At 38.0% G+C, this 27,461-nt stretch overlaps 1 protein-coding gene across 4 annotated transcripts in view; it reads left to right on the top strand.

Annotated features, from left to right (window-relative positions):
* The window catches only part of LOC126479405 (calpain-A), a 611,071-nt gene that overhangs the window by 544,978 nt on the left and 38,632 nt on the right, over positions 1-27,461 (top strand). For 3 of the 4 annotated variants that reach the window (XM_050103782.1, XM_050103785.1, XM_050103783.1), the window contains 5 exons: positions 3,162-3,379; positions 3,751-3,793; positions 5,468-5,603; positions 18,650-18,751; positions 25,949-26,076. In XM_050103782.1, the coding sequence (XP_049959739.1) occupies positions 3,162-3,379; positions 3,751-3,793; positions 5,468-5,603; positions 18,650-18,751; positions 25,949-26,076 (627 nt within the window). The remainder of the gene's footprint in view (positions 1-3,161; positions 3,380-3,750; positions 3,794-5,467; positions 5,604-18,649; positions 18,752-25,948; positions 26,077-27,461) is intronic. The other variant, XM_050103784.1, reaches the window with a different exon arrangement.

Below are 27,461 nucleotides of genomic sequence, written 5' to 3'. Positions count from 1 at the left end.
CCAGTTATAAATTTGTGCCTACCCTTGATGTTGAATCTTGTACAAACAATTCTGCAGGCAACTTTAGTTTCTGTCTCCGTGGACCTGAGTTTCCTGTCTACTGCAAAGAATACACTACCCCAGTCATCCATTATCGTGTCCTTTTGACATGCTCTTAAATGTACCCAAATTTCTCTGCTGTCAATTTCAGGTTTTGACTAGCTTTCTGTACATATATGGCCTCTATTCATTATTGAGATTGCTTATAGATCTTGGACTTTGTTGTGAATCCTTTGTCAGTTGTCAATAGGAAGTCTCCTTTGTGGGGAGATGGTGGAGTTGCATGTTTGTGGCTCTTACACTAATACTTGGAGCCTCTTACAGCTATGATTGCCCGGACTAACCTGAATAACTCTTGGGTGTACTCCACAGTCAGCTATTTGGCTAGCAGCCTCTGGTGTTCAGTGCAGCCCTGACCCTGTTAGGGATACCATGTAGTTCTCACTGTGTATGCTACTAGTTCAGGCAGTCACAGACTAGCTTATGACCGAACCTTTGAAGTCTCTGGTTCAGTCTTTCATCTTGGAACCAGGGGGCTACACTAAGTTCTGGGTGCAATGCTGCAGATTGTAAGCTTCTGAAATTCTGTTGGCAAAGCTGGTCTCAACCATCTCTGCCAGTTGCAGGAATCATCGAAGTATGACATTGGAATGCAAATGATGGGCATATTTTGTTCCGGTCTATAGCTGGTTGCACCGTTTTCCATCAGTGGCTTCTGGAACAGTTCCAGGCTCCTTCAGCAGGTTTAAACATATTGAAAGACCCTCCCACCCACCTTGCCACCCCCCCCCCCCCCTCCCCTCACTCCCCAGGCATACATAGTGTGATCTTGCTGCTGTTTCCCAAAATCTCAGTTTCAGTGGCAAATGTGCCTCAAATTTGTTGCAAGGAAATGAGTGTATGACCCATTCCATAGACCAACAACTAGCACAGTGCTCAAAGTCAGTGACTCAATCCACAAATTTCCAGCAGCTTAGGACTAGCAACTTCATCATCTCAGGCCTGATAGTAGCATTCACAAAGTCCTATGATATTTCTGAATACATTTTCAACTTCTCACCCACCCAGTCTCCATCTCTGCATCTATATTCCATCACTGGAAAATCCAGGATGAAATAACAATAATAATATTATGAAAAGGGTAGATGGCTACTCACTACATGAGGAGACACTGAGTCGCAGACAAGCACAACAAATGGACTGATACACATTTTAGCTATCAGCCAGAAGTGTGTCTCTGAAAGTTGGAAAAAACACACACACACACACACACACACACACACACACACACACACACACACACACACACACACACAAAATTTGCAAGTGCATTTGTTTGTATGGATATGTTTGCTGATGTCTGTAAGAGTAATTTTCTGCCTCTCTTGCAAGTCTTTGAGGTTAGAGTTTGAGTTTCAAAAAGACACGAGAGAGGCACAAAATTACCTGTTCAAACATCACCAAATGTATTCATGTCCACAAATGCCCTTCAAAATGAGAATAAATTCTCGAAATGTAAGTTTTCAGTACTTAGGTCATGAATGTCAGTCACAGGTTTTCCTGAACCATCTAATGTGGTGAATGAAATTAAGGTCTTTTGTCTAAAAGCTCAAATGTATGTTGTGCCTGCCTATGACCCTTAAGTTTCCTCTATATAGGGAGTAGCACTCTACCCTTTTTGTTATATTGCTATATATTACTCTTATTTTCTGCCTCATTCTTGCTCTTGCTGAAGAAGTTTTAAAGCCAGTTCAAAACAAATGGGTCAAGCTTCAGCTTTTAATTTTTTGTCATTACTGTAATAACTGATCATTTTGCATCTGTTCCAGTGAGTGCTAAGCAGATCAATCTCAAAATAAATGTAACCAATGAGATACAGATGTAATTATCTGAAAGACCTTTCTCATAAATGAAGTGTCATATATTAAAAATTAAAAAAAATTCAATTCAGATGATTTTCACAGACAAGCTAGCCATCACTTACCTTCAGGAGGCACAACTCTCAGTATACTGAATACAAGCAGAATAATACTCATCATCTGAGAACCACATTTTCCTCCTTTACAGGAGAAAGTATAAAAAAGATGCTAATAGGGACCCAGTTTGTATGAATGTGAAGGGAGGAAAAGTTGAAGGGAAAGGCTAGGAATGTGAGAGTAATAGTTTTTAAGTTTTTAGAAACAGACTATTAAGAGCTATTAAGTTGTGATGTTGCTATAGTTTTAAATTTGCAAACAACAACAACTCAAAAACTGGCAGAGTGGTCTGTGTACAATGAGATTTTAAAGAAAGAGATTTTTGAAAAAATGGAAATTTCACATGAATATTTAGAATGACTTACTTTTACAAAGACACACTCATAAGCTTGGTTCTGATTGATGTGCCTGCTCCTTAGTCAACCACCTTCAAACTTCCATATTTTCTCCCCTCTAGAAGGAACCTATAATTCAAAAATGTATCAAAGTAGTTACTTATTAAGATTAGTTTTCACTTGTTAGAGACCATACATTTTGTGAAGTTGTGGCTTTGGCACTGTCATGTGCTTCATTGAAACAGTAGCAAAACTTTTTTTTAAATTACACTTAAATCAGTAAGTGACTGAAATTATATTCTGACACCTTACCTGAATAGTGCTAAACACACAAATTCCTTGTAATCTAACAAATAATCAAGTAGATCTAAAAACAAAGATGATGTAACTTACCAAACGAAAGTGCTGGCACATTGATAGACACACAAACAAACACAAACATACACACAAAATTCAAGCTTTCGCAACCAATGGTTGCTTCATCAGGAAAGACACACACACACACACACACACACACACACACACACACACACACACACACACACCCGCACGTACGCAGACACAAGCAGACATTTGTGAAGGCAAATGGTTGCAAAAGCTTGAAATTTGTGTGTGTGTTTGTGTGTCTACCAACATGCCAGCGCTTTCGTTTGGTAAGTTAAATCATCTTTGTTTTTAGATATATTTTTCCCATGTGGCATATTTCCCTCTATTATATTCAAATAATCAAGTAGTGTGTACAACCTGATTTGTTTTGTTGAGTATTAATAAAGTATATAAAATTGGTTAAAATGAAATGGTTCCCTTCCAGCTTCCAGACCCAGATAATCTACCAAAACCACTTGGAATGGACTTTTTCAAATTCAATGCATCAGTTGCAAGGTCACCCTCATTCATCAATCTCCGTGAAGTGAGTTGTAGATTTAAGCTTCCTCCTGGTGTTTACTGCATAGTGCCATCAACTTTTGAACCAAATGAAGAAGGAGAATTTATTCTTCGTGTATTCTCAGAGAACAAAAACAATATGGAGTAAGTATTTTCGAGTGTATATTAAATGGTACTGATTCTGTTCACATTGCAGTAGGAAATGTAATGTACTTAAGTAAATGAAAATGGACATATTTTCGTATAAAAATTTTTGCGTGGATCTCTTTCTTTAATTTATTGTGGCTGTAGTTAGAATACTTGTAGAGCAATAAAAGAAATTAATGCCTAATTGAACCAAATATATATGAAATGTGTGTTTACTAATTTAATAATCATTGTTGCCATTGCAATATCATTTTTTTATTATGCCAAAGTTAAGTAGCAACACACACATTTTGAAAATGTGTGGGGGTAGTGCTGTTCAAAAGTAAATAATAAAAATTTATGTCTTACATTTATTTCTTTTCTTCCAGGGAAAATGATGAAGAAGTTGGAATGGGTGAAATAGATGAAAAAGTAAGTCTCATGAAGAAATAAGGGCTTTAATTTTCCTAATTTATATTTTGTATTAATTTCTGCAGCTATTTGACAGTTGTAATTTAAATAATGAGATACTATTTGTAATTAATGAGAGCAGAAGCTATTCCACAATAGTCACACTGATCCATATGTGACACCTAACTATTAACATTGTCACCTTCTGTGACACAGGTTTTGAGCCTCATATCACTAGATAGGAACACTTTGGTGAAAGGCCATAGTAAACACTTTGATTTCTTCTTCTACCAATAACTTCTACAGAAATGGAAGATTTAAAAAAAAATTAAAGAATTTATTGCTCTGATAATGTAATAGCCGATTTGGTCAAGAAATTAATGTTACACATTTGATTATTCTGGTTAAGAGACAGTTTTCAAAATGAATAACTGTCACTGGCATTAAAACATAGACATTTTTGTGATAACTGAAGAAAGATGAGATGTTAAAGTGGATGATTGAAGTATTAAAAAAATAAACTGAAACTGAAGGTTGAAATTCAGTTGACGAATGCAGTACTGGCTCTCCTGTAGTAAAAGCCATCTGTAGTTCAGTACTACCTGCAAATGGTATTTGTTGATTTTGAGGCATCTAGAACATGACAGTGTTCCACATAAAATTGGTAAAACTGAAATGGCTCTCTTACAGGTTTTCCATATCCAAATAATCCACAGAAGCAACTTGGTATTGGCTTTTTAAAATAAAATGCATCGGTAGCAATTCTGGTGTGTGTGTGTGTGTGTGTGTGTGTGTGTGTGTGTGTGTGTGTGTGTGTGTGTGTGTGTTTTACATTCTTCCAGGACTTGAAATATCATACTTGTTGTGTTGTCAAGGTGAATTAGATTGTTGAAGGATGAAAAGAGTGACATTCTGAAAGTAATGACAGATTAGATGTGTAAAGGCATTGTAAGTCTGAAACGAGAAACTTAATTGTGATTCAGCATACATGCAGAAGAATTGTAATACAGAATTAACTTTAAAAAAATAATTTACAGACACTCTAAGGTGGAAAACAGTTTCATAATACTGATACAGTGTTGTAATTATTCTGCTTAACAAGATTTTGAAAAGGATTTTAATTCAGTTCCAACAAAATCTGTTAAAATATGTTGAGAAATAAAGTACTGATGTGATCTTTGTTAATACACTGGATTGAGCTATCTGGTGTATTATTTAAGACTTTAGAATTAGGTATATTGAAGCACTTTGGTTTGCACAATTTATATCAGGTTATTGACTGCACAAATGCTGATGGGGTATGCCATTGCAGATGGCTACCAGAAAGCAGTGATGGTAATGCAGTGTGACATTCTGATGGCAGCCCCTAACATTTTCACACTAACAACTTGCGTAAAATCTGTCAATCAGAAATTATAATATTAGGGACAGTTGTCTTATGAACGTGCTTTTGATTTTTGCCTGTGTATATGTTTGTGTCATGACAATTTCTGATGTAGCATAATAGCTTGCATTAATATTAGTGGGAATTAAAGTTACCTTTGAAGAGGGACATTAAATTTTTTGATGTGTGCTATGTCAAGTCAGAAGTTTGTAAATATGGTGGCTAATAGTAGTTGCCTTAATATTTTTGGAATGTTTGATTTTGGTAGATTATACATACTTATTTGGTACATGTGTTTTTATTTTTGTTAGGTAAAGAATGAGCCTGTACCAGAGGAGCACAAGTCTGAGGACAAAATTAAGGAATACTTTAAACAAATTGCTGGTGATGACATGGAAGTGGACTGGATGGAACTGAAAGAAGTACTTGACTATGCACTGCGCAATGGTACTATAAAAATAAGATTTAATTTTTGTATGTGACTATTTCAGATGGACAGTTTGACTTAAATAATGTTTGGATGCAAATTTAGGACAACATTTTCTTGTGCATGTTGAATTATTGACTTTCATAACAACCTTTACATAATTTCATGGTAAAATTATGCTTAGTAGGCAGAAGTTTCGTATGGGTGAAATGTGTTACATAAACAACTGAGAAGAAGAAAATTACATTGCTATAAATAGCAATTTTACAGAATAGTTTACAGAGTTGTTTAATTTTTTATTTATTTTCTATTCAGTGATCGATTTATACATGATAAATTCTCTTGCAATTTGCTTTACAGCTAAGCAACATATTACAGCTTTCTGGGAAAGTTAGTTAGTCATGCTTCAATAATTTATGCTTATGTTATTAATGAACTGTTTGATGCAGCTGTAGAAATGACAAATGATCACATTTTATGCTAAAATGTGTGTGTAGGGACACTAATGCCTACATAAAAAGTACATACACAGAATAATGGTGTAATAAATTCCACTTTATTGTGAATCGATACAAGAAAACATGCATACACAGTAACAAACAAGCCGAACAGTCAGCAATAAAGAATATGAGAAACTGTCGACACACTGCACTTGTCACATATCGATTAGTCAATTATGTCACTCCCACACAGTCCTCCCCCTTATAAAGTGCGGAGCACTGGGGATGAGAGAGAATCTGAGTTTGATGTTGTGCCTAGCCTGCATGTTGGTGGCTGGGCATGGAGGACATGAACTGCAATTGGTGACACATCTGGTTTGGTAGTGTGGCCATGAGGAGGAGACAGCAGTTGATGAGTGTGAGGTATTGGTTCTCCTGGTGTCATTGCGTAGCCACCAGAAGTCGGTGGTAGTTATTCCAGCATGATCTGATGATTGCTTGATGAAGCTGGAGGACCAGAGCTGGTACAGTTGTGGTGCACTGTACTGTATGTGGCTATACCCTGTAGCTTTACAGGTTGCAGTTTGTTGTGTGTGGAGCACAGTCGTATTTTGGAGGTGCTCTAAGCTGTTTTAATGTTTTGCAGGCTGCTTGGAGTTCGCCTTTCTTTGATGTGATAGCACTTAATTATTCATGCTGGGTGTGTTGTGTTTTGTTGAACAACCCTTCTCTCCAGGAGTAGTATGACTGTTAGCAGTGTGTACTATTTGGTCATTTAGTAAACCCACAGTCAGAGGGACCTGCTTGAGGAAATAAGTGCTGAAAATAAGCGAAGCAGTGTGGGTTAACACAAAAGTCCAACTCAGTGAGACCAATGTCTAACTCCAAAGTCGTGTGACCATATATGCACATGACGGAATCTTTAACTGCAATTAGAGACACTGTGCTGTGTTGTTTTGCCTCTGGGTGAAATGTGCCCAGCAGTTTGCGGACATCCATTGTCATGTCAGTTAAAAAGACTAGGCCTGAATGGTGGTTGGTGAAGGACAGCTTTTATGATGTAGTGTTGTGGTCATTTATTTGTTAGCAGCATGGGACAGTGAGACAATACGCAGTATGATCAGCAGTCGTACAATGCCTTTTTGACATACAGTGCAGGCTGCTCTTAAATTGTAGGCATCGTATGGATGTGCATGAGTGGTATTGGGACTAAGAGACTGTGATGGTGAGACAGCCTCTTGATGGTGGCATGGAGCTTTTGTAAGACCTCAGGAGCACTCTGTGGCCTTTGAGCAGAGGCAGTGTTGCATCGAATTGATACATCAGGCTTGTACGGGATGGAGTGAACAGAGGTTGATGATATGGCCACTACAGCAAGTGAGTCAAGCAAGATGTGTGCTCTATCAGCAACTTGGAGCAATGGCTGCCTATCATGAGCAATTAAGGTTAACTTCACTTAGGATATAAATTGTCGTTACCAAATGTGTAACAGCAAATGTCCAGAATGATACTGGTATCAATCATTCTGCACAAATGTCTCCAAAATTTATATAGTGTCTTGTCGTCATGCGTCTCGTGGTACAGGATTTGCACGAAAAGAGTTTTGCACCCTTTCTCCCCAGATAATTTTGTTACGGCAGCTTGAAGAGATGGAATGAGTGTTGGACAAAATAAAATGTTGTTCACTAACAAATAAATCCTGTACGTACAAAATCATGTTTAAACAATTCCAACACTGGATAGATAAAACACAGAAACAGATAGTGTGTTGCAGCAAGTGTACTACGAAGATGATAATATTTTGATCAATGAACTTCAATGTAATATATTTCAAAATTTAAATATTTGCCTACATTTTGTTCAATGTGCCAATAACAGATCTTCATCTTCCTTATTTTGGTGCCTAGTAAATACCCAGAACAATTATTTCCAGTCGGTAATACTAGTTTGTGATTTGTGTTTTGACTCTGGTTATTACGAGACACGGAACTACACTCGTGCTCATAAATTAAGGATAATGCTGATACAGGTGAACAATACTCTGGTGGGTGATTTGCGGGTTTAAATCACCTCGGGGTATGACCATCCGGTGCATTTGACCTGCGGTCGTCGCACGGTGGTGCTGGCAGCAGTCCACATACACAGAGGAGTGTTGGTGCATGTCAGTACGGTACAGCGAGTAAGTGTGCAGATGTTTTCAGACATGCTAATGGTGACTGTGTGTTGAAAATGGCTCAAAGAGCACATATTGATGACATTATGAGGGGTAGAATACTAGGGTGACTGGAGACTAGTTAAACACAGCAGGTCATAGCATGGGCCCTCCATGTGCCACAAAGTGTAATCTCAAGATCATGGCAATGATTCCAGTAGACAGGAAATGTGTCCAGGCACTACAGTACAGGACGTCCACAGTGTACAACACAACAACAAGACCGATATCTCACCATCAGTGCCCGCAGACTGCCACGGAGTACTGCAGGTATAGCCTTGCTCAGGACCTTACCGCAGCCACTGGAACAGTTGCCTCCAGACACACAGTCTACAGACGACTGAACAGACATGCTTTATTCACTCAGAGACCTGCAAGGCGTATTCCACTGACCACTGGTCACTGGAGCCCATAATGCCTGGTGTCAAGAACACAGTACATGGTCATTGGAACAGTGGTCTCAGGTTATGTTCACGGATGAGTCCAGGTATAGTCTGAACAGTGATTCTCGCCAGGTTTTCATCTGGCGTGAACCAACCCCTTAATGTCCTTGAAAGGGACCTGTATGGAGGTCGTGGTTTGATGGTGTGGGGTGAGATTATGATTGGTGCACGTACACCCCTGCATGTCTTTGACAGAGGAACTGTAACAGGTCAGGTGTATTGGGACATCATTTTGCACCAGTATGTCCACCTTTTCATGGGTGCAGTGTGTTCTACCTTCCTCCTGATGGATGATGACACACAGACCCACCAAAACAGAAACATTGAAACAGAAGATATCAAGCGGATGGAGTGGCCTGGCTGTTCTCCAGACCTAAACCCCATCAAGCACATCTGGGATGCTCTCAGTCGATGTATCGCTGCATGTATTCAAACCCCTAGGACACTTCAGGAGCTCCGACAGGCACTGGTGCAAGAATGGGAGGCTGTACCCCAGCAACTGCTCGACCACCTCATCCATAGTATGCCAACCCGTTGTGTGACCTGTGTACGTGTATGTGGTGGTGATATCCCTAGCACGTGTTTTGGGACAGTTTTCTCAACTTATCACCAATATTGTGGACTTACAGATCCGTGTCGTGTGTTCCCTATGTGCCTATGCTATAAGAGCCAGTTTTCTGGCACTACATTCTGCAATTATACTTAATTTATGAGCAAGAGTATATATAGATGATACTCGTGAATGAATATAGAAAGCTGTTGTTGGTAGTGAAATGAGAGGATTAACATTAGCTTACACTCCACTACATTGTATGAAGTGTAAGTTTTACTAGTAACAAGCATGCATAGTATATTATATAATTCATTTGTATTGCTTTTGTTCTAAAATCTGAAAGTTTGAAACTATTGAACTACATGAAACATATTAACAGTTGTGAATATGCACAACTGTCAGCTGTAGACTGGAAAAATGAAAATGAAAATTTGTGCCAGAGTGGGCCTCGAAACCAGATTTCCCACCTACTGTGAGCAGTTGCCTTACCATTAGGCTATCAGAGCAAGAGTCGTGCCCAGACCCAAACTTCCTGTAACCTCCCCCTTCCTAATTGTCCTCCCAGACCCAAACTTACTGTAACCTCCCCCTTCCTAATTGTCCTACTGGATTGCAATATAACTGACCATGATCGCATATGTCTAATGAAATTTTTGCAGTGAGTAAGGTTATTGTTACCAAAGGAAAATAACACCACTAGGTTGGAGGAAAGTGTACAACAGACTCTTCCGAAGTAATAATCTACTCTAAACTAAATACTGATGACAATTTTGAAACGGTTGGAATATACTGTGATCGCTCATGAACCACATGGGGGGAAAAAGGGTGCCATTTAATATTTACTACAAAAATTACTGATAGTATAAAGAAAACATTGATAAACTGAAAAGGGCATAATTAAATGGTCACCAGCCTGCTAGGGTAATGAATCTCCAGAATCTTAAAAAAGGCAATGGCAAAGAAATTTAAGCAAATAATCACTGGCATGGCAACAGAAGGTTGTCACACTTTTCCAAAGGCACAGAAATTTGTGAGAAAATAAATGAATCAGAAAATATTGAGTTTGCAGTTACTTATTCTGAAATACTAAATTTTGAAAGTAAAGTTACATGGAGTTGCTGGTTAAGCAAATGACTGGCTTAGTTTAAACTTTGTTATGTAAAAACTTTGTGATCTCAGTGTAATGCAATGCAAAATTTAAAAAAATAGACAAACAATTTACTTTTGATTATTGGAAGATATAATTGAATTTACTTTATGCAAATGAGCAACTTACGTTATTTTTAAAATAACAACAATAAAATAAATACCAGCCAGCAGAAGTCACTCGCTAAGCTAAATACAGAATAAATGAAATTGCGTACTCTTGATTTGTGCTGTATCTTTACCTATTAGTTTTGCCAGTGAAATTTTATGTTAATTTAAGTGAATGAAGTTAATACTCAAAATTGCAAATCAGTCAAGCTTCTGTTATGAAACACAAGCATTAACACTTACTGCAGCATAAAATTTAGACTGAAACTGGTCATTAGGAAACAAACAAAACTTGCAGTAAATAGTTAATCAATTTTCAAATTCTTACAACACTCAGTGATTGCACGGAAAAGAAAGGGACCCTGCCTGGTAATAATGTCTGAGGACAATGATAACACAGGTATCTATTAAAGTTGGTTACACTTTCTAAAAGAACTGCAACTGGGTAAAGCCTCTACAGTACTATATCTGTCAGTTACCAGACTTAAGATACTGTAGCTGTGTGGACAACGAAGAATGTAGCCGATGACAATGCTGAGCTACCCCGCTGTTGCTGCTACTGTTTGAGAACCCCCAAGATGTCTCCAGAGCCATGGATAATTACGGGACAGGCAACAGGTAGAACTTAAGCTTCCTCTGCTTGTCCACTCCTACCGTGCTTTCAATACTCATGGATTAACAAATGTGGCGTGTCTACACTGATGTGAGCATAGCTGTACACCATGTCTGCGGAAGCATGTAACACACTTCCGCACTCTTTCATCACTCAAGCTGCTCTGCTTTTTCCTCTGCTCACAACGTGACACTCTCTCCATACGCAAAGATGAACAAAGGCCCAGTTACTGCCATTTCGTCATTGCTATCAATACATTTAAAGAAAGTTCCCTTGGCTGTTACCAAGCAATTTACAATATTTTCATTATAATTCTAATCAATTATATACAGTTAGAAATAAATACATTATTACATCAGTTACATATTAAACATAATTTCTGTAATAAGGCTTACAGAATCAGAAGTACAGTAAAAGTTATCAACGAGTATTAAACGGCGAAAATTTTGGATGGTTCAGAAGGTATTTTATCTGCATTTTCGGTGTTACGAACCATGTGCGTACAACCTGTACTCGCACATCAGTTACGTATATTCCTGTACAGGGAAGACATTTTATTTGAAAGTAGCTTGCCTAGTGTTGGCAGATAAATATGATATGTTAAGGTGGCAGCTTCTGAGAAGTGGAAAATCTGGGTTAGAGTCCCAGACCGGCACAAATTTTCTTTGCCATTATTCTGTTATACAGCTGATGGTTGATGGTTGTCCATATTCACAATTGCTAATACATTTCATCTATTTCGTAATGGCTGTAATTGCTACAGTGCCTGTTGCTTCAGACATGCCTGTATGTCCAAAGGGACATTAAATTGTAATTTTGAGTAACACAGGCACTGCAATATCATAATATTGTATTGTAGAACTTCACTGAGAGATTGTTTAAATTAAAAAGCAAAGCGACATATATCTACACTCAGATGGCAACAGATTATAGAAAAGTGTCATCACAGTCTAGCAAGATTTAGATCAGTGAGAAGTAGAAATATTATAAGTTCCTCTTTAAGGAAAGTAACAATGATATGACTACAGTAGAAATGTACTCCAAAATCCTGATTTTATGTCAAAATGTGTGTAGCCATTCTAGATATCCATACAAAAAAAGAATTTTTTGTTCTGATATGCATAATATAATTTGTAATACTTTGATCAAATTGTAACCTCTCCAAAGATACGCAGAAACCTTCAGGTGCTTAACCAGATTAGAAACAAAAACCAACCCAAATGTAATCGTATCACAGCTCAAAAATCTAAGAGAATTTGAGACTCAAGGATAAAATGAACTCCACTGTTGATTAATGAGGGTAAATTAGAGTAGCCAGTGGTTTCAAATAGATAACATAATTTTATATTTACTAGAGTATATTGTCAGAATAGTGACACAGCTGTTTAGCATAGAAAGAAGATAGGAACACTGATAAATTAGATAGGAACCTGTGGAGTGTACAAAGTGGTGTCTGCATCATGTACAGCAGGAAAATACTACTTGAATACCATCTGGTACTGTGTCAGATAAAAGTACAATTCCCTCATCTGAGAATGCAATATCTCTATATGGATGGAGGGCAGTTAGTTTGATTTTCCTTTTCACATGGAAACAGATTTGTTTTTTCTTAAATAACTTATTCATAGTGTTTGGTATTAACATATATAATGCATTTTGGATTTGAGCTGTTTGTGGAACAAAGTACTGTGTGGAAAAAAGTATACTTTACCTGTTTCCTGATAAAAAAACAAAACAAACTGAAATGACTAAAGCAGTAAGAAGCAGTAATACTATCCAAGTTTAGCATCATGGAAGAAATGGGTTCCAAAGAGCTCAATAGAGACCTAACATACACTCTTTTTTGTGGCTAAAAAAAACTTGCTTCTTCTATGTGTACATGTGTGATGCTTCTGTGTATATGTTTTCAGACTAACTCTTAAGAAATCTTTGTATTCACAGTTACCAAATAAGTTTTCTATTAATGTTTATGAATCTTTGTTGTTCCTGTTTGTGTATGTGTTTTTATAATGAATGTACAGCTGTAAGCAAAGAGCACTTGGAAGACAGTGCTACTTGTTGCATATTTTTCAGACAGTGCAAGGTTGAATAAAATATTACAATGGGTCTCTCTCTCTCTCTCTCTCTCTCTCTCTCTCTCTCTCTTTCTCACACACACACACACACACACACACACACACACACACACACACACACAGCAGCAGCATGCAAGTCCCACAGATTTGCGACATGACTGCCGAGTAGTTAAAAAAATTTCTTCTGAAATGTTAATGCAGGCCATACCGTTAATGACACACACTCTAAACATGACCAGTTTGATGGTGCAGTTGCATATTGAAACTGCCCTTACATAAAAAATTAAAATAAATAAATAAAAAAAAAACACAAATCACACATTTGTATAGAAATGTGGTATCTCGTTTCTTCTAAGTGTTGTTTCATATTACTGGGTATTCGGTCTCTATTTGCTTGACTACTACTATGCTTTGAAACTTAAAAGTGACTTTGTAACAAGAATAGACCTGAGATTGAGTGTTCAAAAATCCAAAACTGATCTAATTCAAGAGTTCACAATTCCTGAATGCTAAATAAAGAACTGTTTTTAGCATACTGGCCATGGTTCACCTTAAACAAAAAAAAAATCTTTTGAACTCTGTCATAATCAATCTGTATGTCTTTGACACACTTATGTACTTCATACAATATCTTACAAATCCAATAGCTTGTAGAATTGTCAGATTGTTTCCTTCTCTACAGATTTGCAAACTGTAGCACACACAGAGAGAATGAATTCCTACAGTATGTTCAGCACACAGTAAGACATCATTTTTACTCAGTGCAGGCTTTCACAGCTGGTATTTGTCATTTGTCAATTTTATCTCGTAGGCATTAGGCTGTGGTGCAAGATGTATTTCTGTGCCTAATATTTTTCTCCTAATGTCGGAGAAATCATCAGAGGCTATAAAGACTTAGATAGCAGTTTCAAACTTCTTAGCAAGCCAAACTGTTTACACTTATTCACACAACTGTCAAGTCACCATGTCATCAGACAGCTGCCTGAGATAGTGGGCTCACATTGATGTATGTTACAAAGTTTGCAGTGGAGAAGAAGTGGTGTTGTTTGCTTTATTTAAAATTAAAGACCATAACTTGTCTAGTTTGTCCCCCTCCTTTTCTGTCAACGTTGTTTTTGTGCTATTGAATGTCTATGGCTTCTTTGTACACCGTAGCATAGTTGTGGTATGATCTTAATCTTAATGCATATCAGACACACAAATTTGGGGGTCCCTGGTTCCAGTGCATGGCATACTACTGCCATTTCATCAATATTTCCCAAACAACAGTTGCTCGTGTGTTCCTTAAGCAGTGTGTTAATGCTTCTTTTTCTAGTTCCCGCATACACTTGACCACATGTGCAAGGGATTTCGTACACTCCTGCTGTGGTAAATGGTGGGTGTAGGTCTTTCACAAGTTTCATGTATTCACCCCCCCCCCCCCCTTTCATTTTTGTTTGAACACTGTGTCAATACCATCTTGTGTTAGACTCTTCTGATGCACTCTCTGACTGTTTTTATGAATGAGAGGAAAACTTTTCCTTAAGTTGGTTCTTTTTCACTAGAAACTCCAGACCTCTTAAGATACAGTGGCCATTTCTCTTTGTCATAGTAACTGTTTCTTCTGAAAGCAGTTCTTAAAAGATAGAGCTCACTCTAAAATTAATGTGATTCAGGTTAATTTAGCCCAATCCACCAATGTTTTGATCACTCCTCTTCCCTCCATCAGGCTTTCTGAGTACTTGTACATTCAAAATTGAAATTTTCGCCAACAAACTTCACATTAAAATTAGTATCCTTCATAATTTAGAAATTCTAAGAGTTGCTTTTGCTGTGTAATGAAAGTATGTATCAAACAATGGAAAATCCAGGATGTAATGTTGCAATATTATGTAAAGGAAAGTTGCCACTTACTATATAGTGGATATGCTGAGTCGCAGATAGGCACAATAAAAAGACTGTCACAATATAAACTCTCAGCCAACAAGGCCTCTATCTAAAATAAAATAGACCGCGTGCGCGCGCGCACACGTGTGACCGCAGCCTCTGGCAGCTGAAGCCACACTGTGTGCATGTGTCGTCTATTTTCAACAAAGACCTTATTGTGACGGTCTTTTTGTTATGCCTATCTGTGACTCAGGTGTGTCTGCTATAAGGAAAGTACATATCATAAAGATATCAAAACCATAAAACAAAATTGACCAAGGACACATCATTTTCACTTCCCATGAATGAATACTGTCACTAAGCCTCTTATTAATAACCATGTGCAGAATGAGCAGGTACCTGTAACTTAGAGATTGCCTCTGTGATATACTGTGGGGCTCTTCAGTTAAAGAGCTGTTCTAAAAACATGAAAAAATCCACTTACTAAAGAAACACATTTATATGGTAATTTGTCACAGATTGCATGCCTATGGTATGTTGTGCTGTGTTGTTTATTAGCAAGAAGAGCATTCCTGTGACACCCCTCCAAATTAGGACTGGTCCATGGAGTGCATGAAAATATTTGTTTTCAAGCATTGCTGAGTGACCTTTATGTGCAATGTAGAACAACTGAAGATGTGTTTGAGGAGAACTGCCATGAATTATGCTGCTTTATTCCTAATTTAAAAGTAGGAATGATACATAGAATAAGAAAAAGGCAACCACTCATGAACTGATGTGTGGGATATAGAAACACATAACTGGAAACACTATCCCACTAGGTAAACACACACACGAGAGAGAGAGAGAGAGAGAGAGAGAGAGAGAGAGAGAGAAAATGGGCCCACATGTGATGGGGGATTGCAGGGGAGGGGGGGGGGGGTGTTAACAGTGATAGGAGAAGGTGAAAAGGCAGTACACAATCTGGATAGAGGAGTAGTGGTGAGGACAGAAGGGAGAATGGAAAAGGTGAGACAGTGCAAAAAAAAATTAGTGGAGGTTCAGGCCAGGAGATTGCAAGGATGTAGGATGTACTGGAGAGCATTATCACAGGTGTAATCCAGAGAAACTTGGGCTGAAAGGGAGTATCCAAATGGCAAACATACAAAAGCAGCTGTTAGTCATTTATGTGCAGCAACTGGATGCTAAGTTTTGATTTGCCACAGTTTGGCAGTGACCATTCATGCAAGAAGAAAATTGGTTACTTCTCATGCCCTCATAGAATGCTGTGCATTAGTTGCAGCATAGCTGATACATTATCTGCCTGTTTTCACATGTGGCCCCGCCTTTTTTTGAGTAGGGAATGCCTGTGTGACTAGACTGAAGTAGGTGGTGGTGGTGGGTGGTGTAAGGGGCAGGTCTTGTACCTGTGCTGACCACAAGGGACTAACCCAGGGGGAAGGATCAGTAGTAGGATTGGAATATGGAGAACAATGATATCATATAAGTTGTCTGAGTGATGGAACACAGCTTTGAGTGATGGAGGTAGGATTTTGGGTAGGATACCCTCATCTCAGGGTATGGCAAGAGGCAGTCGAAGCCCTGGGGACGGATATGGTTTGAGCTTTTCAAGCCTGTAGTGATACTGGGCAATAAGATGAGAGCTGGGCAGTGGCTGGTTAACAAGTTTATTGGTGTTGGAGGAAGAAATGACAGGGAGATCTGGTTAGATGAGCTAGGTGGGATACTGCCAATCAGTGAAGGCTTTGGTAAAGTTTCTGGTATATTTGAATAACTCCTGCTGCATCCTTGGGTGGTCAGGTTGTGAGGGCGAGACTTTCTAACATGGTACAGTTAACAGTTGTCTAAGAGGAGATAGTTCTGTAGGTGGGTACATTTGATATGAACAGATGTAAAAGATGTCCATGATTAAAGGTGCAGTTTCAAAACGCTCTATACAAAGAATTACAGATCAGAATATCAAATTCGTGCAGCTTATTATTGATGGAGGGTGGTAAAAGAAAATTAATGAACATTTTACCAATAGATGGCACTGTATCTTAACTGCCAGTTGGAAGTTGATGGTTGGTTTACTGACACTTAAGTTTTCAGATTATCTGCATATCCAGTTATGCTGGCTACTGATGTGATATATATATAGGGATTGTATCAACCTCTTCCACATAAACTACAACCTGGACATGGCACGTTGCAGTGCCAAAACTGGTTGCAACGAAATAAATAAAATCATTAGGATGGCTGTAGGTATTGTATTCTCTCTCAATTTGTGGAATGAAGTGGCACTGGTTGATATGTGTGCAGATTTTTCGTTGCCCATATTCTGCAATTCTGCATACTCGACATGTTCTTGGAGATGGAAAAGGGCTTCACCTGCCCACAGAATGTTCATGGCCATTCATTGTTCACTTCCATGTGAGTGAGAAATTCCAGAGCGAATGGGTGTCTTGCTGGCAGTTTAGCAGGAAGCAACTCCTGAACATGGGTGTGGAGAGAAGGGATTTAAGGTGTTCAGTGGATAGGAAGAATTCCTCCAGAGGGCCCATAAATGATTTTGCATAGGATTGTGCCCTGTGATTACCTGTGGCACCACTACCAATTTATTCATTGATTTGTCCTTCAAAAGTGAATGAGGATGTGGATGGCTAGGAGGGTTAGGAAAGAGTTGGTGGATTTGGCATCAGAATGATGTAGGGGAAAGATAGTTTTCCATGGACACAAGGACACTGGCATGGGAGAGGTTGGTGTACAAGGATATGGCATCTACAGTGACCAGCAAGAAGTCTTGGTGGTAACGGCACAGGAACTGTGGTGAAGTTTTGAAGGAACTGAACTGTGGAGTATAAGTAGTATTGACAGTAATTTTGATGAGCACTTTAAATGATTATATGATAAGTAAGTTGCTTCTTCTTAAAATATACTGCTACTACATTATACTACTATTACTACACATAAAGAGCAGGCACAAACAATACTCTAATTTCTGCTTATCTATTTTCACATCTTTTCGTTCTTAAACAACAGAAAAAATCAGTATAATTTTTAGATGAACATTAGTTTTTCCATAATCCACCTAATGTGGTATTTAAAACCACTGAAGGCAGTACATATCTTTCAAAATTGTGTTAACACAGTGTAAACATTACATACAACTGCCCTGAAGAATTGTAACGTATTTTGTTTCCAATACAGTATAAAATGTTATTCCATTAATAATCATGAACTATTACCTACACTTTGCCTTTTCTTTTGACTAGGGAGAATGTTAAATTACACAAGTTGTACAGTATGTGTATTTTTAACTAAAGTACACATATTGTGAATAGTGAAGTTCTTAAATGGTAGGCAGTTAAAACTGTATTCTCATGAAACTGCACCAAACTCTTTGGCTAAATGTAACACTGTGATTAATGTATGTGTTTTAGCTGTGTTCGAGAAAAAATATAGTGATATGTGTTAACTGGAATGCTTGTTTTAAAGTCTGCAGTTTTGCATTTTGCTTTACAATGTTTTTGTTTTTACATTTGTGAGCTGTGTCTGCAAATATTTTATAATGTTTTTTGTTTTTTTGTTTTGTAATATGCTGATCATAATTCCTCTTTATTGTTAATAGAGATGCCTAGGGATAGTTCAGAATCACAGGATATCATCACCACAGTACTTTCACTCCTGTGTGGATTAGTGTGTCGTGACACCCCACTTGCTCAGGCATTTGGTAAGCAGTTTACAGGACAGGGTTGATATGCCAAATTTTCATTTTATGTTATGTTCTCCTAAGGGTGATGGTTAAGTGTGGCTTCTTCCCATGCTTTTCATAAAATGTTGATTGATCAAAGTAAATAACTGTGAAACGGTTTGTTTTAAATAGAATATAATGAGAGGTGACTTAATTGATAATATTGTGCTTAGTTGTGTTGACAACGTGGCTGTTTTAATGAAATATTAGGATAACGACCCATAAATAAACTTTGAGGGCAGCATCTTTTCAATGGAAGATCCACTCTCAAATTCTGTTATAATGACCACACTAGTAATCATGTCATTTGTAGATATGGAATTATATTTGTAAGTGCATGATTATTGTACAAAATTACGTATATGAAGTGCATGGTTAGAGGTTTTTATTATAGTTCTTTGAATAGCTTCAGCTCAAGTTTATGGCATGGTAGTGTTAATGGAATTTCAATATCTGCTTTGTTGGAGAAAGTTTCTTGCAATTATTTAAGTCAGAGACAACTTTACTAAATTATTCATTAGGATAACGTTTTCTGAGATCTGTTGCTGAGACAGTTTTGAGTAAGAATTGAAACATGAGATGACAAGAAAACTAATATGCAATAATGTTGCAAGGTTAAAATGCATTCTTAAAATGTGCAGTATTACAAAATTTCTGTGTATTAAAAATAAACTAGCTGTAGTGTAACAAATCTATAAAGCAAAAGCAATGAACATGACTTTCATAATCCAATAACTTCCAGATACAATAAAAAATACATGTACACAAAGTGTCTTTATCTTGGCTATGCCATGAAAGCAAGTACAGGTAAAAGATTTGCCGTTATATGAAGTTTTCTTTGAAATTTTGTTTTAGTCAGGTCTTTCTAGCAAAATAGCATCAAAAATGAAAGAAAAAAATTTCACAAATTTGGCTGTCACGATGTTTCATTTGATTCTTTGAGACTGTGTGCAAAATTTGTAAGATCTCATTAATTATTAAAATTGTTTATTAATTGCAGTTAGCAGGTCATTTTATTGAAAAGTGAGAGACCTAAAGAATGCATCCAATAGCAGACTGATAGGTGATCAGACAAACCAGTTTCTTGCTTCCACTAAAATACCAGAAATTCAAATTGTGAGAAAAAGAGTTTAGGGAAAAGGAAACATAAAATTGCCATTCAAGCAATTTCTTGGATGGTTTTATTTTTATATTTTAAATTTTGTAGATACGATTAATAATCTGTTTCAGTGATGGATGATAATTAAAAAAGATGCTATAAAGATTAATACAGAAGTTGTTAAAAGACATCAGATATAAGAAATACTTACAAATGACTGTTAATTCAACAGCACAAAAGTGCTATATTTTCTGAAGTTGATCACAATTCTTGTAAAATAATGAGTGGAACATGAGCAATGAAGAGAGATTAAAAAGAAAATAAAGCTGTTATAAAGTAAAGAATGTAAGCGATCATAAATTTTCATTGACAATTCACAGATTCTGTTGGATAAAACTAGATTACGTTGTGTTAAATAGTTATCTAGGTTATGGTCAAAAGTATTTTGGTATCAGATTGCTTACACTTAATACAGACAGAAAACAAAGTCCTAAGCAATAGATTGCTGATGACAATAGAGCTGCATATGTTTCAACAGTTAGAGAGAATATTCCTATTGGTTTGGATATTTTTGCATTAGGAACTGCTTAAAAAACTATTTACATATTGATGTTTCTCTGACAGAAAATGTAATGTGACGAGAGAGGATATTGAACACTTTCGTGCTGGTGCAATGCATGCCATCCTGCAGCATGTTCAGGTTCTGTAGGTCATAATGTAGGTTAAACATTCTGCTTGTATTGGATTTGTAATGTGTGTTGTGTGACTTGTATAGTAATTATTTCTTACAAACAAAACACATCATGAAGATTATATTGTTCACCCTTCCTGCTACTAATAATCAAATTCTATTACTACTACTACTACTACTACTACTACTACTACTACAAATAACGCTATCACATATGGGAATGAAGACTTTAACTGACCAATAGAAAAGATCTTAAAGTGATACAAAACAATGTCATTAGAAAAGAAATAAGAGTTATCTTCTTACTCCACCGTCCATTTTATGCCCTTCATTAGACTTTGTCTTATGCAGATTTTGATCCATCGAAGAAGTTAGAGCGAGGAATTCACACCAAAGACACACATATCATAGCTTTAAAGGTTGATGTATGTCTTTTGGGAAGTTCACTTGCAGAGTAAAAGCTTTTTGACTTCAAATACTCGGAGTTTGATGCAAATTCTTTCACATTACTGATGGGTAAGGTAATGTACAGTACCTTCTAAAGTTCGAAAAGTAGTCATTTATTCAAATTTAAGCAACCACACCAGTAAGAACACTGGCGGCGGCGGCGGCGGCGGCGGCGGCGGCGGCGGCGGTGGTGGTGGTGGTGGTGGTGGTGGTAGCAGCACCACCACCACAACCACCCCCGATGATGATGATGATGATGATGATGATGATGATGATGATACGTGAATTAGTTTACTGTTGCCTTAGTCTCCCTCTACAATTTTTACCTCCTCCACGTTTTCCTTCATTACCAAACAGATGATTTCTTGATGCCTCGGCATGTGTCCTATCAACTGATCCTTTGTTTTAATCAAGTTGAACCATATATTTTTTTTTTCCCCACAAATATGGTTCAGTATTTCCTGATCACTTATTCAGCTCACCCATCAAATTTTCAGAACTTCCGTGTAGCACCACATTTTAAGCATTTTCAGTTTCCTCTGCTCTGAACTATTTCATTCAAATTTCACTACCAAGCTAGGCTACCCTCCAAATAAATTGCTTCAGAGAACATTTTTATTGTTATTAGTTCTTCATTGTGTACCAGTCATGACTAGACAGACTGCTTTAGAGTTAAATAATTTATCATATTACATATAATTTGTTTATAAAGAAAATTGTTCATAAACAGTTAGACTATTATTTTGTCCACTCTCTATAATCGCGATTGAAAAGTTGTCAAATGGACTACAATAGCTCCTGTTTTAGATAAATGTGTATTACATGTTAACATGAATGTACTTCCCACCAAATGTATTCCTTTACAGCATTTAAGAAAATATGTGTTACTAGTTTGATACGCTCCTGGCATCTAGTGGCAGTCCGCTGCAACAGCTGTACTTTCTGTTTGTTGTGAAATGTAGCCTTCAGGACTGTGGGAAGTATACATCCCACCAAACAATGATCTTTTAATGATTATTGGGAAGTATGGTTATCACTAAAGTAGTTTATGGAAGGGACTTCGGAAGTACACTTACGACACAATCAATCTGGCATTTGTGGTCCTTGGAAAGCTTGCTTACCAGCTTATGAGGGATATGCCAAAGCTTTTGGGAATATGTCTCACCACTTTTGTCTATGCCTGACATCTTGTGGTAGCATGCTACACCAGGTGTATGAAAACTGCTACAGCAATCGATTTCTTTTGTCATCGGATCATTACTGTTATCAGAGCACATTGCTTTGCTACTGCAGTGCACATTATTGTGAACTGTATCAGCTCATACCTTTATTGCCTCATACTTTATTGTGTGATAAATTTTCAAGAATTATTTCACGTTGTGATAAGGAAAGTTTCATATCGGTAACAATTATTTTCTAGGTAAAGTAAAAGAAAACATAAAATAAAAGCAGTAAACACTTAATTATATTTTTAGTGTAACAGCAATGCGTGACAGCTTACAAGATGGAAATGGGAAATCCATTTACCACAATAGTTTTAATACCTCACAAAGGTGCCATGGTGATGTGTATCACCATAGTTTTTGGTCCTAAATCACAAAAATAAAATTATCAAAAAATAAATATACTCAGTAGATCACAATTCAATTAGGAAAGCAGAAAATTTATCTTCACTGAGTTGCTACAAGAAATGCACCAGTGAAATGGTTAGCAAATTTCTGCTTTCAGGCATGCTCTTTTTGATATTGCCCATCTGCATTTTACATCTTCTTCAGCTGTCATCAGTTATTTTGCTGTCCAAACAGCAAAATACCCATCTGCTACATTTAGTGCCTCATTTCCTTATCTAATTCCCTGAGCATTCCATTAACCGTATTTTAATTTACTTGATCATCTTACAACTTCTTTTCAGGGCACTAACAATTCCATTAAACTCATTTTCCAAGTAATTTGCTATTATTTCTGATGAATTACAATGTCATCGGCAAAATGCAGAGTTTTTATTTCTTCTACCTGAACTTTAATTCCCTTTCCAAATTTTCTTTACTTTCCTTCACAGCTTGCCCAATCTACAGACTGAATAATGTTGGCCAAACTACAAACCTCTCTCTCTTCTCACCTACTGCTTCCCTTTCATGTTCTTTGATTCTTATAACTGTAATCTTTTGTCTGCCTAAGTTTCAAATGACCTTTTGCTTGGTGTATTATATCCTTGATAACTAAAGAATTTCAAAAACTGTTTTTCAGTCAACATTATCTAAAAACACTACTAACATAAGTCTGTCCTTCTTAAACTTTCTTTGAAGTTGTAGGGTAAGTATTGCCCGAAGTGTTTCTAAATATCTCTGCAGGCTAAATTGATCTTCGCTGGAGTCAGCTTCTACCAGTTTTTATCATTTTTCTGTGAGTTATCTGTAGCAGTGTTTTACAATCATGTCTTATTAAACTCTTGGTTTAGTAATATTTCAATCTGTCAGCACATACCTTTTTTGGAATTGGAATTACTACATTCATCTTGAAGTCTGAGGCTGTTTCAGCTGTAGGATATATCTTGCATTGTAGTTGAAATAGTTGTGAGATTCTGTCCACCAAACAAGCTAAATAATTCTGAGGAAGTGTCATCTACTCAGGGGGGTATTGTCTCCCATCTCATCTTCATCCACACCGCTCCCCTTCGTACAATATTGTCTTCATATTAATTTTCCATTCATACCCCATCTATATATTCATCCTTTTTTCTTTAGTATTGATTTGCACATTGAAATATTCGGTCCGATGTGCATTCATTCTTCTAACCACACAACATACACCTTTCTCGATACCCATCATATAAAGGCGTTTCTTAAAGTCCTCATGGCCAGTCATTAGTCCTACCATGAGTTTAATCTGTCACCTGTTCAAAGCCAGGAATGCAGAACTTCTCTTGAAACTTGGTTTCAGCATCAGTAGCTAGCCATGTTTTTGTTTTCAGAGCCTAGTTCAGTATGCTGCAGGCAGCATACTGATTCAGTTCTGTAGTTTTCATTCTACCCTCACTTTTTTCTTTTCTTTTTTTCCCATCCATCAGTGTTCTGACTGGTTTGAAGTGGCCTGCCACGAATTCCTCTACTGTGCTAACCTCTTCATCTCTGAGTAGCACTTGCAATCTACGTCCTCAATTATTTGATGGATGTATTCCAGTCTCTGTCTTCTTCTACAGTTTCTGCCCACTACAGCTCCCTCTAGTACCACAGACGTCATTCTCTCATGTCGTAACAAGATGTCCTATCATTCTGTCCCTTCTCCTTATCAATGTTTTCCACAAGTTCCTTTCCTCTCAAATTCTGCTCAGAACCTCCTCATTCCTTACCTTATCAGCCTACCTAATTTTCAACATTTGTCTGTAGCACCACATCTCAGCTGCTTCGATTATCTTCTGCCCCATTTTTCCCATGGTCCGTATTTGACTACCATACAATGCTGTACTCCAGACATACATTCTCAGAAATTTGATATTAGTACACTTCTCTTGGCCTGGAATGCCCTTTTTGCCATTGCTAGTCTGCTTTTGATGTCCTCCTTGCTCCATCTGTCATTCGTTATTTTACTGCCTAGGTAGAGAATTCCTTACCTTCATCTATTTTGTGACCATCAATCCTGATAAGTTTCTCACTGTTCTCATTTCTGCTACTTCTCATTACTTTCGCCTTTCTTCGATTTACTCTCAATCCCTATTCTGTACTCATTAGACTGTTCATTTCATTCAGCATATCATGGAATCCTTCTCTTTCACTCAGGATAGGAATGTCATCATCGATCGTATTGTTGATATCATTTCACCTTGAGTTTTAATGCCGCTCCTGAACCTTTCTTTTATTCATTACGACAAACATAGTTACCTGTCCTTAGAATATAACGGCTATACTTTCTCCTTATTTTCAGCCATTCACAGCGTATCAAGACCATGCTGGCTAATGTTAAAAGGCTAAATCAGTCAGTTATCTGGGTGGGTACCCATGAAACTTTTCAGGAAGCATAGGTTAGGTTATCGGAATCATTGTTATCGCCAGGAGATAAAATTGTTAGCATTGCCTAATAGATTGCATATGCAAGAAACTTGACTAGAAGCTAGCAATGTCTTCAGTCTCTCAGTTCAAGAGTCTTAGAACTTTTTCAGACTACTCATTTCCCCTGTTTTATCAGGAGCCACAACATGTGTGTCACTTAACTGACATTGGCTTAAAGGAAGAAATAAAAGAAGTAATTGACGGATGGAAAACATGGTATGATGTTTTGAATGCTTTAACAGTCAGAATAACATTGGATGTAGTTTTGATGGGGTAGTAATATACTGCTTCAAGAATCTTGCAAAAAATATATAACTTTTGCAAACCTGTATGTGATTACAAATAGCATACAGCTGTGCAAATGTTACGCCATTAGTTCAGGAAAATTGTGAATGTACTTGAACAGCACCAGAAAAGTGTTCATCCTGTCTATTCTATTTCTTCTCAGATATGGTGTTTCAAACTAAAACTAAATAAAAATGGTGGTGGTCTTGCAAAGAACCTGCTTCATCTTCCCTCTCCCCCTCCTAACACCACCACCACCACCACCACCACCACCATCATCATCATCGTCCTCAACAGCAGCACAATTCCTTTTGTTTAAAATGCGGAATAAAATGGCATGAAACTAATTCATAGAAAAAGGGCCAAATATTGGTGTGGGAAGTGATTAGGTCTTTTACTCAGCTTTCTTAGATTACTTTGCTCTTATCTACACGAGTTCTTCAATAAAGCTATGACTAATGTATTGCAGTACTAGCCTGATTTTTCTCTGGAGATATGTATGTATTCTATTCTGAGAACTATGTTTTCACTAGGAAAAACTTAATTTCACTGATACTCCACTATGAGCTAATACTTAACTGTACATACCTTCTTTAATTTGTCTACAGATGTCAAGCGGCAAGGTTTCTCTAAAGATACTTGTCGCAGCATGATAGCCATGATGGATGTAGATAGATCAGGAAAGCTTGGGTATGAAGAATTCAAAGCATTATGGACAGACATCAGGCACTGGAGAGTAAGAATTTATTCTTTTAGAGTATTCATTTTTTTGAATTTTTTTTTCTAATGTTTATTTCACTAGTTGGAATGGAAGGCTGTGAAAGTCAACTTTTCAATAACCATTTTTTTCATTTGTTGTAGATTTCACTTAAATGTTTTGGAATGTCTCATGATTAAGCAACACAGCACACATTTTCCTTGATTTGTTCTCTGGCTTTTATGGGTGGCTGCTTAAGAATTTTTCAATCCAATGCTGAGCATTGTGTTTGAATTATACAACACACACTTATAATGTATATTCTTAAGACCTATGTTAATTGAGATTCATGTAACAGACATTTTGTCATCCATTTTTCCTCCATTCACTCTTTACAAACAAGTGTGAATCAGTTTATCAGCTCTACCCAAATATTCAGTGAATTTGACATTTCATCACAAATAATCATGTGCATGTTTTTCAGGGGCTAATGAAATTTGTGTATTGCACTTCACTCTAAAAGTCTGTAGTAACATGATTCACATTTCCGTTGCACTTCACCTAGTGTAGACCGGGACTGTCTGCTAGGCATGCCCGATGTGAACTGGCTGGGCACGGCCCGTGCTGCCTGAATTGTTGTTGTTCCGCCGGCAGAGGGCACAGCTGAATTCTCGTGTGCCCTCTGGTGGGCAGGACTTTACTTGCGGCAACTACTGTCCGTGACGCGCCATGCCGATGGGCGCATCCCGCGATCTTTCTGCTGGCTACTGCACTCCTCCTCCTCCTCCTCCTCCTCCTTCGGGGGGGGTGAGGGGGTGAAGCCACCATGATCCACTGCATCGGAAGGTGGAGTGTCATGCAGTAATGATGACCTCCATGTCCATTGGAAGGCTGGAGTCAGAAGGATCTGCCAACCCTCAAGCCGGAACCTTCGAATACGGTTGGAAGTGACCCACACGAAGAGGCCCCCGTCGTCCCACCACCGGAGCCCGGGGCAGAACGGGCAACAAGCTGTTGAACGCCGGATCCCGGTCCACCTCGGGAGGGGCAAGACCCAGTGGCGGGGACAATGGGGAAGGAACAACCACAGGTGAACCAGCCTCCTGAGGAACCAGGCCCGCGAGGGGAGCCGTCTCTTGCCGTGGCATCTCTAATGATAGCAATGCCGGTGCTGGAGCTACTGGAGGCCACCAAGGTTGAGAACCCTTGCAGTGTGGCGGAGTCACAGGCGGGAGGGGTGGTAGTGTCCCCTGAGAAAACAACACGGGTGCCGGCAATGGGGAAGCCGGCGCCCGAGGGGTCGTAGGGTGGGTGCCCAGACGTGGACATAGCTGATTTTGGTGACGACATACCTCCCGGTCCCCCACCTGCAAGGTATTGAGCCGGCGGCCATTGCGGCGCAGGACCACCACCGGTATCCAACG

Source organism: Schistocerca serialis, chromosome 1 (assembly GCF_023864345.2).
Source record: "Schistocerca serialis cubense isolate TAMUIC-IGC-003099 chromosome 1, iqSchSeri2.2, whole genome shotgun sequence".
Taxonomy (NCBI): domain Eukaryota; kingdom Metazoa; phylum Arthropoda; class Insecta; order Orthoptera; family Acrididae; genus Schistocerca; species Schistocerca serialis.
This window is presented reverse-complemented; position numbering and strand designations above follow the sequence as displayed.